The sequence below is a fragment of the Microcaecilia unicolor genome, chromosome 2 (genome assembly GCF_901765095.1).
Source record: "Microcaecilia unicolor chromosome 2, aMicUni1.1, whole genome shotgun sequence".
NCBI classification, from domain to species: domain Eukaryota; kingdom Metazoa; phylum Chordata; class Amphibia; order Gymnophiona; family Siphonopidae; genus Microcaecilia; species Microcaecilia unicolor.
In genome coordinates, this window is record NC_044032.1 from 129,992,696 (window position 1) to 130,009,630 (window position 16,935).

Sequence of the window (16,935 nt, forward strand, 5' to 3'; positions counted from 1 at the left end):
AGCTAGAAAAAAGCCATTTAGTTAATGAAAAATCACTTCACTCAGTTAAGTGCACATGCAAATTGTTTATAACTGTGCCCATTCTATTTTTTAGGTACAGCTTTATTTTTACCTTTCTCTGCCTGCGACGTCTTCTGAATCAGCTGAGTTGTAAAATGCTTTCCCTATGATAAATGTCAAAGGCAAATAGCAATTAGAATGTATATATTTCAAATTTTATTACTAATTTACAAAAGCAACAGACAGTTAAAATTAAAACTCTGTAAGAGGACTCATCCCTTGTTATCCTAATTAGAATAACTGACTATAAATGAAGAGTTGTGCTTGGGTGGGCGGGAGTTAGAGGAGGATTAAACTAGGCCCTGCTGTGCCTTTTAGAGGCTATCTGTTAATGTTGTATGTGGTGGCAGAAAGTTCAAGTATTAAAGTCTTAAAACTATAGTAAAAGGGTTTTATACTATGGAAACTAAGCTGTGCTGCAAAACTAAAATTAAATCTCTAAACTGCAGTTTCCTGTGACTATCAGCTCTGTATTCCTTATTTGAAATGGCTAAGCTGTTCTACAAAACTAAAGTTAAAACTCTACACTGGGGTTTCCTGTGACTATCAGTTCTGCTCTACACTGATGCTAAGGTAAACTCTAGAATAGTCCCATAACTAGCTTATGAAACTGTAATTCTAAACAAACAAAGAAAACCCTAAATTCTTAAACTTTGCTAAATAAGTAGAGTAACTTAAAAATAAAGACACTGAGAGAACCTATTTAACTGTAAATCTACCTTTCCCAAGTTTAAAAGCAATTTCCCAGCAAATAACTTACCAATGAAGATTTGTCCTGCTCTGGAAGTCCTAACTCAGTTTGATTACTGTAATGCTATATATGCTGGATGTAAGGAGAGTGACCTCAAAAAATTACAAATGGCCAGACTACAGCAGCTAGATTGAGCCTTCAAGTTTCATCCTTTGAAAGGGCTACTCTATTATTGTGTAAGCTGTTTTGACTTCTGAATAGCTAAGCTCTGGAACTTGTTCCCGGAGGATATAGTAACAGCAGTTAGCATACTGAATTTTTAAAAAGTTTGTACGAGTTTCTGGAGGAAAAGTCCATAGTCTGTTATTGAGACAGTCATGGGGAAGCCACTGCTTGCCCTAGGATTGGAAGCATGGAATGTTACTACCAATTGGGTTTCTGCTAGGTACTTGTGAGCTGGATCGGCCACTGTTGGAAACAGGATGCTGGGCTTGATGGACCTTTGGTATGTCCCAGTAAGGCAATACTTATATACTTAATTATGGCTGACATCAGTATATGTGGCCTCCTACCTGGGGCCAGCAGTGCAAATGTCTACCTAGAATATTTGGCAAGACACAACTGTGATGGAAACTTGGGAGACCAGAATGTCATGTTTGCACGGACCATGCAGCCTGAACAACCCCAGCTTTCCCTCAGACTAGATATCTGTTGGCAGCAGTGGTATAGGATAATAGGCAGATTGTGAACCCCCAGGGGACAGATGGCTACAGAGTGTAATGGTAATGTAGGTGGGCAGTCTTCCCCATACTGCGATTCACAATGCTGTTTCTGTGACCTGCTTTGTATTCTTATTTCTAGGTGACTGTAGCTACTTTAAACCTATGTTGAGTAGAGACTCTCTATAGTCGATGACCCAATGTATGTTACAATCCCATCAATTACTCAGGAACCTTCATGCAATACCATAATTTATTCTTCTACTAGTAAAAAATGCCCGTTTCTTTTTGAAAGGAAACGGGCGCTAGCAAGGTTTTCCTCTGAGTGTGTATGTTTGAGAGAGTGACTGTGTGAGAGAGGCTTCTGTTCCTGCTGCTGTGCATTCCCCGTGTTGTGCTGATTCGCTGCTCCCTGTATCGTGGCTCCGCCCCTCTCCCTTCTACTGGCCAATCTGGTGTGGGTTGTGTGACATCACTATTATCTACTCCAACATGATCCACGGTTCCAGGTAGCCTCAGAATGTTGGAGGTGAGAATTATTTTATAGGATTAATCTATTTCTCAGGAATCTTCATGCAATACCATAACCTATTCTTCTTTATCATGTATGTATGCACATGGTATATATATATATATATATATATACCACGAGCTGTTCCATATATGTTATGTTCCATGTATGTTACCATGTATGTATGCACCTTAACACAATACCACTTGTCATCCTGGTACCTGGAAATGGCAACCGCCATTACGGCAAATGTAAGCCACATTGAGCCTGCAAATTGGTGGGAAAATGTGGGATACAAATGCTACAAATAAATAAATAATCTCCTTTGTTCATTTCATCTTCAAAACCTTCCTCTAATCCCCGGAGGGACACTGGCTAAGCTCATGGCTCTAGGGCATCTGGAAGTGAGGTCCTTCCCAAGCTGAGTCCAGAGGCCAGATATTACCCTGCCAGGTCCTGAGGGCAGGTTGGCCCCTCAGTTGGCGAGGAGCTGGCCCAGGAATCTGTCAGAGAGACATGCGCATGCACCGGCCACATTCCCTGCACATGTCTCTCAGACATTTGTCTTGGACATCTCCTCACCAACAGAGGGACCAGCCTGGCCTCAGCTGTAGGACACAATAGGCATGGGGATGTGCACGTACCAACATCCCTGACAAAAATGGTAACAGTGGCCCCATCCATGGAACAACACAGTGCCATACTACCTCCCAGCCAGTGCCTGCTCACCTAGAGCCCTTCAGCAGGGCCAGAACCCATCCTGAATGCCCATAGCCAGACCACCCTCTCAGGGGACAAACAACTCTGATATCATGCCTCTGAAGTTTATTTTTTATTTATTTTATTTATTTATTTGTTACATTTGTATCACATTTGTACAGTGCTTTTTTTGTGCCGGTACGCACCGATACGGTGTACCGGCACCTTTTTCGTGAGGCCCCGCTCCCGTCGGTTCCTGCCCCGCGCTCCATTAAAAACATTACCTGTTGCTTCCCTTTAGCGTGCCCCGCCTTCGTGGGCGGGACGCGCTGAGAGGGAAGCAACGCGAGAAGAGAGGAAGCTGTCTGCTGTGTGCCTGCCTTGCTGCCTTCACTTCCGGACCGGTTCGTGCGACTTGCAGAGGGGAGGGCAGGGCAGTGGAGAGAGAATCGCCGGACTTGCAGAGGAGAGGGCAGGGGAGAGAGGAGAAGTGCTGGGCATGGCTGAGGGGAGGGCAGGGGATGGAGGAGAAGTGCTGGGCATGGATGAGGGGAGGGAAGCGACATGCTGGGCATGGAGAGGAGGGGAGAGAGAATCGCTGGACAAGGAGGGGAGGGCAGAGGAACGATGAGAAGTGCTGGGCATGGCTGAGGGGAGGGCAGGGGATGGAGGAGAAGTGCTGGGCATGGATGAGGGGAGGGAGGCGACATGCTGGGCATGGAGGGGAGGGGAGAGAGAATCGCTGGACAAGGAGGGGAGGGCAGAGGAGCGATGAGAAGTGCTGGGCATGGATGAGGGGAGGGCAGGGGATGGAGGAGAAGTGCTGGGCATGGATGAGGGGAGGGAGGAGACATGCTGGGCATGGAGAGGAGGGGAGAGAGAATCGCTGGACAAGGAGGGGAGGGCAGAGGAGCGATGAGAAGTGCTGGGCATGGCTGAGGGGAGGGCAGAGGATGGAGGAGAAGTGCTGGGCATGGATGAGGGGAGGGAGGCGACATGCTGGGCATGGAGGGGAGGGGAGAGAGAATCGCTGGACAAGGAGGGGAGGGCAGAGGAGCGATGAGAAGTGCTGGGCATGGATGAGGGGAGGGAGGCGACATGCTGGGCATTCCTCCTCCAGATTTCAACCCCTTCTTCCACCTCAATCTCACTGTTTTTCCTCCTTTGAAGTCCACTCTATCCGTCTTTTCTCTCCTCTGCCTCTTCGAATAGCAGTCATTTATCGTCCCCCTGATAAGTCCCTTTCATCCTTTCTCAGTGACTTTGATGCCTGGCTTGCCTTCTTCCATGATCCTTCCTCCCCCTCTCTCATCCTTGGTGACTTTAATATTCCTGCTAATGATCCTTCCAACTCTTATATTTCCAAGTTACTCGCTTTAACGTCCTCCTTTAATCTCCAACTATGCTCCACCTCCCCCACTCATCAAAATGGTCACTGTCTTGATCTCATCTTCTCCTCCAACTGTTCACCCTCTAGTTTCCTTGCCTCTGATCTTCCCTCCTCTGATCACCATCTTATAACTTTCACACTTAAATCTCCTCTTATCTAATTTATCTAGGAATCTTCACGATATTGACCCTTCATCTCTATCCTCCCATGTTTCAAACCTCCTCTCTACTGTGGCACCATCCACGTCTGTCAACGAGGCTGTTTCTTCTTACAACAATACTCTATCCTGTGCCTTAGACACTCTTGCACCTTTGATGACCTGCCCTGTAAGGCGTACAAAACCCCAACCTTGGCTGACTTCTAATATCCACTACCTACGTTCCTGTACCCGCTCCGCCGAACGCCTCTGGCGGAAATCTCGGGCCCTTGCTGATTTCCTACACTTTAAGTTCATGCTGACCTCCTTCCAATCTGCTCTTTTACGTGCCAAACAGGATTATTATATCCAACTGACCAACTCTCTTGGCTCTAATCCTCGACTTCTCTTCACCACATTGAACTCTCTCCTCAAGGTGCCCCCTCCCCCAACTCCCCCTTCATTATCTCCTCAGACCCTTGCTGAATTCTTTCACAACAAGGTTCAAAAGATAAACCTTGCTTTCTCTACCTCACCACCTCTCCCTCCACTAGTCCGTTCCCCTTTCTCTCCGTCCCCTCATTCCCTTTCCTCCTTTCCTGAAGTTACTATTGAGGAAACTACACTTCTCCTTTCTTCCTCAAAATGTACCACCTGTTCCTCTGATCCCATTCCTACCCACCTTCTTAATGCCATCTCTCCTGCTCTTATTCCTTTTATCTGTCACATTCTCAACCTCTCACTTTCCACTGCGACTGTCCCTGCTGCCTTTAAACATGCTGTGGTCACACCTCTCCTTAAGAAGCCTTCACTCGACCCTACTTGTCCCTCTAATTACCGACCCATCTCCCCCCTTCCTTTTCTCTCCAAATTACTTGAGCGTGCTGTTCACCGCTGCTGCCTTGATTTTCTCTCCTCACATGCTATTCTTGACCCACTACAATCTGGTTTTCGCCCTCTCCACTCAACCGAAACTGCGCTTACTAAAGTCTCCAATGACCTATTACTGGCTAAATCCAGAGGTCAATATTCCATCCTCATTCTTCTTGATCTTTCCGCTGCTTTTGACACTGTCGATCACAGCATACTTCTCAATACCCTGTCCTCACTTGGATTCCAGGGCTCTGTCCTTTCCTGGTTCTCTTCCTACCTCTCCCTCCGCACCTTTAGTGTTCACTCTGGTGGATCCTCTTCTACTTCTATCCCTCTGCCTGTCGGCGTACCTCAGGGTTCTGTTCTTGGTCCCCTCCTCTTTTCTATCTACACTTCTTCCCTTGGTTCATTAATCTCATCCCATGGCTTTTCCTACCATCTCTATGCTGATGACTCCCAAATCTACCTTTCTACCCCTGATATCTCACCTTGCATCCAAACCAAAGTTTCAGCGTGCTTGTCTGACATTGCAGTCTGGATGTCTCAATGCCACCTGGCTCTCTCATTCTCCCTGTCTCCTCAGCTCGAAACCTTGGGATCATCTTTGACTCTTCTCTCTCCTTCTCTGCTCATATCCAGCAGATTGCCAAGACCTGTCGTTTCTTTCTTTACAACATCCGTAAAATCCGCCCCTTTCTTTCCGAGCACTCTACCAAAACCCTCATCCACACCCTTGTCACCTCTCGTTTAGACTACTGCAATCTGCTTCTTGCTGGTCTCCCACTTAGTCACCTCTCCCCCTCCAGTCGGTTCAAAACTCTGCTGCCCGTCTCGTCTTCCGCCAGGGTCGCTTTACTCATACTACCCCTCTCCTCAAGACCCTTCACTGGCTCCCTATCCATTTTCGCATCCTGTTCAAACTTCTTCTACTAACCTATAAATGTACTCACTCTGCTGCTCCCCAGTATCTCTCCACACTCGTCCTTCCCTACACCCCTTCCCGTGCACTCCGCTCCATGGATAAATCCTTCTTATCTGTTCCCTTCTCCACTACTGCCAACTCCAGACTTCGCGCCTTCTGTCTCGCTGCACCCTACGCCTGGAATAAACTTCCTGAGCCCCTACGTCTTGCCCCATCCTTGGCCACCTTTAAATCTAGACTGAAAACCCACCTCTTTAACATTGCTTTTGACTCGTAACCACTTGTAACCACCTGCCTCCACCTACCCTCCTCCTTCCTGTACACAATAATTGATTTGATTTACTTACTTTATTTTTTGACTATTAGATTGTAAGCTCTTTGAGCAGGGACTGTCTTTCTTCTATGTTTGTGCAGCGCTGCGTACGCCTTGTAGCGCTATAGAAATGCTAAATAGTAGTAGTAGTAGTAGTAGGGAGAGAGAATTGCTGGACAAGGAGGGGAGGGCAGAGGAGCGATGAGAAGTGCTGGGCATGGCTGAGGGGAGGGCAGGGGATGGAGGAGAAGTGCTGAGCATGGATGAGGAGAGGGAGGCAACATGCTGGGCATGGAGAGGAGGGGAGAGAGAATCACTGGACAAGGAGGGGAGGGCAGAGGAGCGATGAGAAGTGCTGGGCATGGCTGAGGGGAGGGCAGGGGATGGAGGAGAAGTGCTGGGCATGGATGAGGGGAGGGAAGCAACATGCTGGGCATGGAGAGGAGGGGAGAGAGAATCGCTGGACAAGGAGAGAAGGGCAGAGGAGCGATGAGAAGTGCTGGGCATGGCTGAGGGGAGGGCAGGGCAGGGGATGGAGGAGAAGTGCTGGGCATGGATGAGGGGAGGGAGGCGACATGCTGGGCATGGAGAGGAGGGGAGAGAGAATCACTGGACAAGGAGGGGAGGGCAGAGGAGCGATGAGAAGTGCTGGGCATGGCTGAGGGGAGGGCAGGGGATGGAGGAGAAGTGCTGGGCATGGATGAGGGGAGGGAAGCAACATGCTGGGCATGGAGAGGAGGGGAGAGAGAATCGCTGGACAAGGAGAGAAGGGCAGAGGAGCGATGAGAAGTGCTGGGCATGGCTGAGGGGAGGGTAGGGGATGGAGGAGAAGTGCTGGGCATGGATGAGGGGAGGGAGGCGACATGCTGGGCATGGAGAGGAGGGGATAGAGAATCGCTGGACAAGGAGGGGAGGGCAGAGGAGCGATGAGGTGCTGGGCATGGCTGAGGGGAGGGCAGGGGATGGAGGAGAAGTGCTGGGCAAGGATGAGGGGAGGGAGGCGACATGCTGGGCATGGAGAGGAGGGGAGAGAGAATCGCTGGACAAGGAGGCGAGGGCAGAGGAGCGATGAGAAGTGCTGGGCATGGCTGAGGGGAGGGCAGGGGATGGAGGAGAAGTGCTGGGCATGGATGAGGGGAGGGAGGCGATATGCTGGGCATGGAGGGGAGGGGAGAGAGAATCGCTGGACAAGGAGGGGAGGGCAGAGGAGAGATGAGAAGTGCTGGGCATTGATGAGGGGAGGGCAGGGGAGGGAGGCGACATGCTGGGCATGGAGGAGAGGGCAGGGGGAGAGGAGACATGCTGGACACGGGCAGGGGAGGGCAGGGGAGAGAGGAGAAGTGCTGGGCATGGATGATGGGAGGGCAGGGGAGGGAGGCAACATGCTGGGCATGGAGGGGAGGGGAGAGAGAATCGCTGGACAAGGAGGGGAGGGCAGAGGAGCGATGAGAAGTGCTGGGCATGGCTGAGGGGAGGGCAGGGCAGGGGATGGAGGAGAAGTGCTGGGCATGGATGAGGGGAGGGAGGCGACATGCTGGGCATGGAGAGGTGGGGAGAGAGAATCGCTGGACAAGGAGGGGAGGGCAGAGGAGAGATGAGAAGTGCTGGGCATTGATGAGGGGAGGGCAGGGGAGGGAGGCGACATGCTGGGCATGGAGGAGAGGGCAGGGGGAGAGGAGACATGCTGGACACGGGCAGGGGAGGGCAGGGGAGAGAGGAGAAGTGCTGGGCATGGATGAGGGGAGGGCAGGGGAGGGAGGCAACATGCTGGGCATGGAGGGGAGGGGAGAGAGAATCGCTGGACATGGAGGGAAGGGCAGGGGAGAGGAGACATGCTGGACATGGGCAGGGGAGGGCAGGGGAGAGAGGAGAATCACTGGGCATGGGTGGCTGGAGGGGGGCAGGGGAGAGTTGGGTTGCTGGACATGGGTGGATGGAGGGGAGAGGAGGGTTGCTGGACATGAATAGAGGGGAGGGAAGAGTGAGGAAGGAGATGAGATCAGGGAAAAGGAAGAGAGGAGAAAAACTGCACATGGATGAAGAAAATAGGCAGAAGCTGGATCCACTGGACAGTCAAGTCTGTGGAGTAGGACCCAGCTTTTACTTATGGATGTAGGGCAAGAAATGAAGAAGAAAAGTGGAAAGTAAAGAAATAAATGGAAAGGATGCCCTGGAAATGGAGTTAAGAGGACAGATAGCAGTAGAATCGGATACTGGGCTAGCATGATCAGAAAAACAGTCACCAGACAACAAAGGTAGAAAAAATCATTTTATTTTCATTTTAGTGTCTGGAATATTTCCAATTTGAGAATTTACATCTGCTGTTACAGGTCTAGTATCCCACTGGGGATACTGGACCTGTAACAGCTTACAGAAATTATTTATAATAAAAATCACATTATTTTTTTCTTCTATACTACTATAATATTTTCAATGTCTGTTTATATGTGCCATGGCTGGTATAAGGGGTGTGGCTAATGTGGGTGTGGCTATAACAGGGGTGGAGCCATATGTGGTGACCCCGCCCACAATGAGTACCGGCACCTTTTTTTCTACAAAAAAAGCACTGCATTTGTATCCCATATTTTCCCACCTATTTGCAGGCTCAATGTGGCTTACATTGTACCGTAGAGGCGTTTGCCATCTCCGGTACAGAAACAAATACAAAGAGTTGTTGTGGTCGAATAAGGTTCAAGTGTTATAGACACATTGGGGAATCATAGAGAGGAAGAGTTATGCAGAGTCTATTGGTTTCGTTGTTTTGCAGGGTTTAGGCACTTAAGTTGGGTCGATAGGGTATGCCTTTTTGAACAGGTTGGTTTTTAGTGATTTCCGGAAGTTTAGGTGCTTGTATATTGTTTTCATGGCTTTTGGTAGTGGGTTCCGCAGTTGTGTGCTTATGTAGGAGAAGCTGGATGCTTAAGTTGATTTGTATTTGAGTCCTTTGCAGTTTGGGTAGTGGAGATTTAGGTATGTTCGTGTTGATCTGATTGTGTTTCTGGTTGGTAGGTCTATGAGGTCTGTCATGTATCCTAGGGCTTCGCCGTAGATAATTTTATGGACCAAGGTGCAGATTTTAAAAGCAATACGTTCTTTGATTGGTAGCCAGTGTAGTTTTTCTCGGAGAGATTTGGCGCTTTCGAATCACATTTTTCCAAATATAAGCCTGGCTGCTGTGTTTTGAGCGATCTAAAGTTTCTTTATGAGTTGTACTTTGCATCCCACGTAAATTCCATTGCAGTAGTCTGCATGGCTTAGTACCATTGATTGTATCAAGCTGCGAAATGTTTCCCTCGGGAAGAATGGTTTCATGCGTTTGAGTTTCCACATTGAGTGGAACATTTTCTTAGTTGTAGAGTTAACTTGGATCTCAAGTGTAAGGTTACGGTCAATAGTAACGCCGACGATTTTCAGGCTGTCTGAGATAGGGAGGGTGTAGTCTGGGGTGTTTATATTTGTGGGTTTGTTTGTATAGTATTGGGATAAGAGGATGAGACAGTGTGTTTTATCTGTATTGAGTTTTAGTTGAAATGCATTTGCCCATGAGTCCATGATGTTTAGGCTGAGCTTGATTTCATTGGTGATTTCTGTCAGATCATGTTTGTAAGGTATGTATATTGTGACGTTGTCTGCATAGATGAATGGGTTGAGGCCTTGGTTGGATAATGACTTGGCTAGGGGTGTCATCATTAGGTTGAAGAGGATCGGTGATAGTGGTGATCCTTGAGGTACTCTGTAGTCGGCTTTCCACAGTGATGATATGTTTGAATTTGATTTCACTTGGTATGTTCTGGTGGTTAGATAACCCTTGATCCAACTTAGTATATTTCCACCAATAACGAAGTAATCTAGGAGTCTTAGTAGTATATTATGGTTTACCATGTTGAATGCACTAGTTCCCTGCTTTGTCATCTTGTTCATGCTACACCTCAGACATGTACCCCAGGGTAACCACAACTGCCCCCAGTTGTCCCTCTCCCTGCCTCCCGAGAGCCAACTGCACCATTAGGCAAGCCATGTAGGATGTGTTGATCTCAATTAGAAACATTTTACACACACACAAGGCATCCTCCAGCTGCTGAAGAGCCCACTCTTGAACAGTCTGCCCAGGACCAGCCCATTCTGGATCAGGTTGCCTATATTTTGGAGAGCTATAATTACGTTTTTATGATACAATTTCTATGTACATGTATTATTTAGCATCTGTGGTAGTGACTCATTTGCTTCTCATTAACTTGGTTCATGAATATGTATGATAAATACATATTTACAAAGGCTAATAGCCAATGTTAGCTCACTTTAGTACCCTGGCTACTCAAATGGGAGATCTAATTCTTTTACAGTAAATTATATCTGCAGATTACCTTTACTCCAACAAATCCAGGATAATCCTGAATATGATTCTTAATTTCATTTTGGGACTTGTTGCTTTGAAGAAATTCACACCTAAAAATCAGATCAAGAAAATTTGAAGATTATAACTACTATAAAACAATAAGCTTTTTTTAAAGGCATTTGTTATTTAAAATAGCATTTACTTTATTCACATTTTATGTTTTTCTTTTCAGTTGTGTGTTAGCGAAAGTCTGTCTTCATGTTTTGCGCTTATGTTTATGACCAAACGTTCTATATCATCCTTCACAGGGTGCAATAAAGTGGTTTGCAATAAAAGATCTAAATAAGAAGCAGTTGGAGGAAGAAGAGAAGAAAGTGTAGAAGGGTAAAAGTCACTACTAGCAAAGTGATGCACATTGGAAAGAATAATCCGAATCATAGTTACCTGATGCTAGGGTCCACCTAAGGAGTCAGCACTGAAGAAAAAATCTAGGTGTTGTTGTAGTCAGTACATAGAAATCTTGTGCCCAATATGCAGTGACAGCGAAAAAAGCAAACACAATGCTAGGAATTGTTAGGAAATGGATGCAAAATAAGACCAAGAATATTATAATGCCTCTGTATCACTGCACGGTGCGACCTCACTTTGAGTATTGCATTTAATTCTGGTCACTGTATCTCAAAAAAGATACAGCGGAATTAGAAAAGGTTCAGAAAAGAGCAACCAAATGATAAAGGGAGTGGAACTCCTCTCATATGGGGAAAGGCTAAAGAGGTTAGGGCTCTTCAGCTTGGAAAAGAGATGGCTGAGGGGAGATATGATAGAGGTCTACAAAATCCTGAGTGAATTGATTTTTTTTACTTTCAAAAAGTACAAGACTAGGGGACACTCAAGGAAGTTACATAGAAATACTTTTAAAACAAATAGGAGGAAATATTTTTTTTTTCACTCAACGAATAGTTAAGCTCTGGAACTTGTTGCCAGAGGATATAGTAACAGCAATTAGTATACTGGGTTTATAAAGGTTTGTACAAGTTCCTGAAGGAAAAGTTAATAGTCTTTTATTGAGACAGTCATGGGGAAGCCACTGCTTGCCCCGGGATTGGAAGCATGGAATGTTACTACTAATTGGGTTTCTGCCAGGTACTTGAGACCTGAATTGGCCACTGTTGGAAGCAGTATACTGAGCTAGATGGACAATTGGGCCGACCCAGTATGGCTATTCTTATGTTCTTAACCCTGCACCACCCACTCAAGACAAGTCAAACCTCAAAGGCCTGGGAAAAAAAATGAGTTTTGAGATCAGCTTTGAATCTAGAGCATGATATTTCCATTTGGGTTGGCACTGCAAAAGAAAAGGGGCCAGAATCACTCTATGAATGCAGGGGTCCTTGGAGTGTAAGGGGTCGGATTGTTGAAGAAAAAGGCTGACTGACAGAAGCTTAGCTGAGATTGGGTGGCAGAGCCGGTGGTGGGAGGCGGGGCTGGTGGTTGGGAGGTGGGGATAGCGCTGGGCAGATTTATACGGTCTGTGCCAGAGCCGGTGGTGGGAGGCAGGGCTGGTGGTTGGGAGGTGGGGATAGTGCTGGGCAGACTTATATGGTCTGTGCCCTGAAAATGACAGTTACAAATCAAGGTAAGATATACACAAAAAGTAGCACATATGAGTTTATCTTGTTGGGCAGACTGGATGGACCGTGCATGTCTTTTTCTGCCGTCATCTACTATGTTACTATGTTATGTTACTATGATGTGAGTGTAGACTCTTAAAAACAAAAATCAGGATTTTAAGCAGGATTTTAGGGCACCTTTTACTAAACCACGCTAGCGATTCCCACGCAACAAATGTGATGAAGCCCATTCGAATTGAATGGGCTGCGTCACATTTGCCGCACTGGGAATCACTACCATGGCTTATTAAAAAGGGCCACTAGTCTTTTATTAATGATTTTGTCTTGGCAGATTTGTAATAGATATTTTGTCCTACTGGGAAGGACTATACCATGCTACTTAAAAGTACCTAAATTTTTTTTCTACTTTCCCAGTGCTCAGATGATATGGGTTGCTGAGTGCACATGTAACAACAGGCAAGTTATGGAATTGCTTGTTGTTGTGTGCTGCCAGTGAAGAAATAACCACCGATACCCCTTGACTGCACCAGAGTTTTATTTTTCCTGATGGGGTGGTGTAGTAGAGGTGAGATTGTTTTATAATTCTGTTGTTTGACCTTCTGGGGGCCTACTGAAATTCCTTTGTGCTTATCAGTTTTTATGTTGTTTGTGTTTTTGCTTGTGTTTATATGCTTTATTCATTGATGATGTATTAATGTTCATTCTTGCACACTGCTCTGAATGGGTTAAAGCCTTGGAACTCTATTATATAAATTAAATCTTAAATAAAGAACCTCAGAAACTGTGTACTTTGTGATCTGTGAAATATTTTTTTAAATGTAGCCAGCAAGTAGTAATAATAATCTTCTGTGAATTAAATACAGTATTTTGGAGGTAATTTTATAAAGGACTTTCACAAGAAAGGGTTTTTTTTAGACGTGTAATAGGGTTTTTATAAAATTACCCCAGGGACTACCAACTAATAATATCCACTGTACTAATAGGCACATACCTTTAAGTTGCTGTGTCTAGGTATGTTCAGATGAAGTTGAGTGGAGTGTAGGTGGCGACATGATTTATGGCTTATTTCAGATTACTTTCTATAAGCATCACAGGGCGGTTTACAATTAACTAATAAACCAATAAGCCCACTACAAGAAAAGCACAGAAAAGAACACTAAATATAATAGGGGAAAAAACAGTTGTACACACACGTATAGAAAAATAAAACCATAAAAGGGTAGTTTTCCCTGAAAGTGGATCAGTGGACCCTTGACCACCCTGCTGTCAATCACTGCATCAGTTCCAAATGCATATTGGAAAAGGTGAATTTTAAGGGCTGAGCGAAATTTGGGATAGGATGACTCTAAACACACCTGTGATGGTAAAGCATTTTACAGAGATGGAGCTAGATAGAAAAATGCAGAGTGTCTTGCTGATTCAAACAAGGCATTCCTAGGAGATGGGATGCACAGCCGGTGATCATTCAAAGATCGAAGCAACCTTGGTAGAGTGTAGGGTATTTTAAGAAATAAGATGGGGTCCTAGAGTGGAAAACCTTAAGTGTAAGAGTAAGAATCTTAAACTGAATACGAAAAGCTATTGGAAGCCAATGATAAAGAATGAAGAGTGGGATTATACGGTCATATCACTTAGAATGATATCATCTCCATGACAGCGTGTAAACCAGACTGAACAGTAATGGGGCCAATACTGAGCCCTAAGGGACTCCACAGGAAACAGGGAAACTATTTGAAGTGGAATCCTGAAAAGAGATGCAAAAGGTACACAAGGATAGAAAAGAAAATAATCAGTGGAGTACAGTCCCAGCTATCCCTATGTAGGTAAGCAGAAAAAAAAGCATGTCTGGGTGAAAACGTCCAAGTTTTACTTTAGTACGTCTCTGCTTTTTTCGATTTATGGCTCAAAGACATCCAAGTGTTAGGCACGCCCAAGTCCCACCTTCGCTATACATCCAACACGCCCCCTTGAAATTTGGCCGTCCCTGCGATGGACTGTAGTTGGAGACGTCCAAAATCGGGTTTTGATTATACCAATTTGGACGTCTCTGGGAGATGGACGTCCATGTTCCGATTTATGTCGAAAGATGGACGTCCTTCTCTTTCGAAAATGAGCCTAATATTCTGTTTCTGTGAGGGAGTTTCCTGACACCACTTCTGGTTAAATGAACTGTATGAAAATTGTCCAACCTTCTTGTGGGTAAAGGTATGTACATTATGGAACTTTGACTTGCACTGAGTGGAGACATTTCCGGGGGCAGGACTGGATAACCATTAAAATGTTACAAGAAAATGATTTATCTTGGGGGAAAGAGCTCTAGAGCACTCGCTAATGTTTATAATTTTTAGTATATATATATATATATATATATATATATATATATATATATACTGTATATATATACCATGTTTCCCCGAAAATAGGGCATCCCCATAAAATAAGACCTACCGAGGTTTTTGGTGCCCTTGGAAAATATAAGGCCTCCCCCGAAAGTAAGGCCTAGCAAAGTTTTTCTTTTCCTGGTAAGTAGGGTCGCCCCCCCCCCCCCCCCCGAGATCGCCGGGCCCCCCCTCCGTCGCTCTGAAACTAACCCCCCCACCCGAGGTCGCCCCCCCCACCCGAGATGGCACCCCCACCCAAAGTCGCCGGATACCAACCCCCTCTGTCGCTCCGAAACTAACCTGAACTTAAGCTTCCCTTCACTTTCCTTCCAGTTCGCAGCAAGCAGCAGCAGTAGGAGGGCAGGCCACTCCTTCCTTCCGTGTCCCGCCCTCGCCTGACGTAACGTAACGTCAGGGGAGGGTGGGGCTCGGAAGGAAGGAGAGGCCTGCCCTGCCCTGCTGCTCCTGCGAACTGGAAGGAAAGTGAAAGGAGGCTTAAGTTCAGGTTAGTTTCTGAGCTACGGAGGGGGGTGGGGTCCGGCGACTTCGGGTGGGAGCGCCATCTCAGGTGGGGGGGTGACCTCGGGTGGGGGGTTACCGGTAGTTGCAGGAGCGATGGAGGGAAGGTGGGCGGGCCAACCATGTTTCCTCGAAATATTAAGACATCCCCTGAAAATAAGACCTAGCGCCTTTTTGGGCGCAAAAATTAATATAAGGCAGTGTCTTATATTCGGGGAAACACGGTATATATATATTTAATTCTCCACCAGTTGCCGATTAAAGCAACAATAATCACAATTGCAATGAATTAAGCATTATTTATTGGATTACATTTACCTGCATTACCAGGTTTAAGAAAAAACAGACCATATATTTAACTTCAAAGGGTTTATTTTAAAATACAAATCATGTAAATAATATTGCAATGAGAGGTAGTTCTTTTAAGAGATCTTACAGAGAATCTGTACTTAAGTAAAGTAGCCGGTTTAAAGGTTAAGGTTATAATTTAACTTACAGTCCTTGTTACAAGCATGCTGTGGTCCAGCGAGGAGCCATGAGGCAGAAACAGAGGCAGGTGGGCTGCGGGTCCCAGGAAGATGCAGGATAGAAGAGCAAAACTGCAAAAACTGTAGCTTTGCATTTCCAAAAGTATGCATGCTGTTTAATTGGAAAATTTAGGTACAAGTGTCTGCAAATACTATTTCTTAGGCAATTTTCGAATTGAATGGATATGTGCACTTATGTAAAATCACTGAAAGAATTCTTTGTCAGACTTCTTTCAACTCACTTGTGGAGTTTCACAAGGCTCTTTACTTGCCCCAACTCTTTTAAACATTTTATGGCCCCACTTCTCACTACAATTCAATCTCTTGGCCTCACTGCATTTGTATACGCTGATGAAATACAACTATTTGCCACACTTGATAAATCTGATCCCGTCTCCATTTCAGCACTCAGTACCAAACTGCTTAACATAGCGAACTGGCTACTTCACTGATAGTTTAAAGCTTAGCCCAGATAAGACCTGGGCTTTACTATTTTTGCAACCTGGTACCCTCTCTTTGAACCATTTGCTTAACTTAGCCAGCCCTCCAATCTTATTCCAACCAACTTTGAAAGTTTTGGGTGTAACCTTTGACACTACTCTTTTTTTCACAATTACATTTTTAATGTTGTCCAATGCTGTTTTTTCAAACTCAAAATGATTTCCTCTGTACGTTACCTTTTTACTCAGCAGACCTTAAGAGTATTTATACATTCTCTCATTATTTCCAACCTTGACTATTGCAATATTATTTTCAATGGGATTAACCAGTGTGAACAATGCCTTCTTCAACTGCTACAGAAAAATGCAGTAAAACTTCTGATGGGTTCAAGTAAATATAGTCATGTAACTCCCCTTCTTAAAAAGGAACACCAGTTACCCATATCTTATCACATTACTTATAAAATTCTTATTCTCATCCATAAAATCTTGCACCTTGGTATTCCATTATATCTTTCCCATCTCTTCATTCCGTATTCTCCATCCAGAAATCTATGTTCCTCTCAATCGAATTCCCTACATGTTCCATCTCTTAGACAGAGTTGATTTGACTCAATACATTCTAAGATCTTCAGCATCATAGGCCCTCTACTCTGGAATACCCTAGCTTTTTCCCTTAGATCACTGACAGTTCATAGCTCTTAAAACCTTTTATTTAAAGATGCTTTCCCTCCTTAATCCTACTGTTACCCTTTTCCAACTAGAACAACTTAAATTCCAGTTGGAT

General features: G+C 45.4%; 1 protein-coding gene across 1 annotated transcript in view; it reads right to left on the reverse strand.

The window, feature by feature from the left end:
- The window catches only part of LOC115463100 (baculoviral IAP repeat-containing protein 1-like), a 141,990-nt gene that overhangs the window by 94,189 nt on the left and 30,866 nt on the right, over positions 1–16,935 (reverse strand). Inside the window, 2 exon segments of the mRNA XM_030193312.1 lie at positions 113–164; positions 10,679–10,760. Coding sequence (XP_030049172.1) covers positions 113–164; positions 10,679–10,760 — 134 coding nt within the window.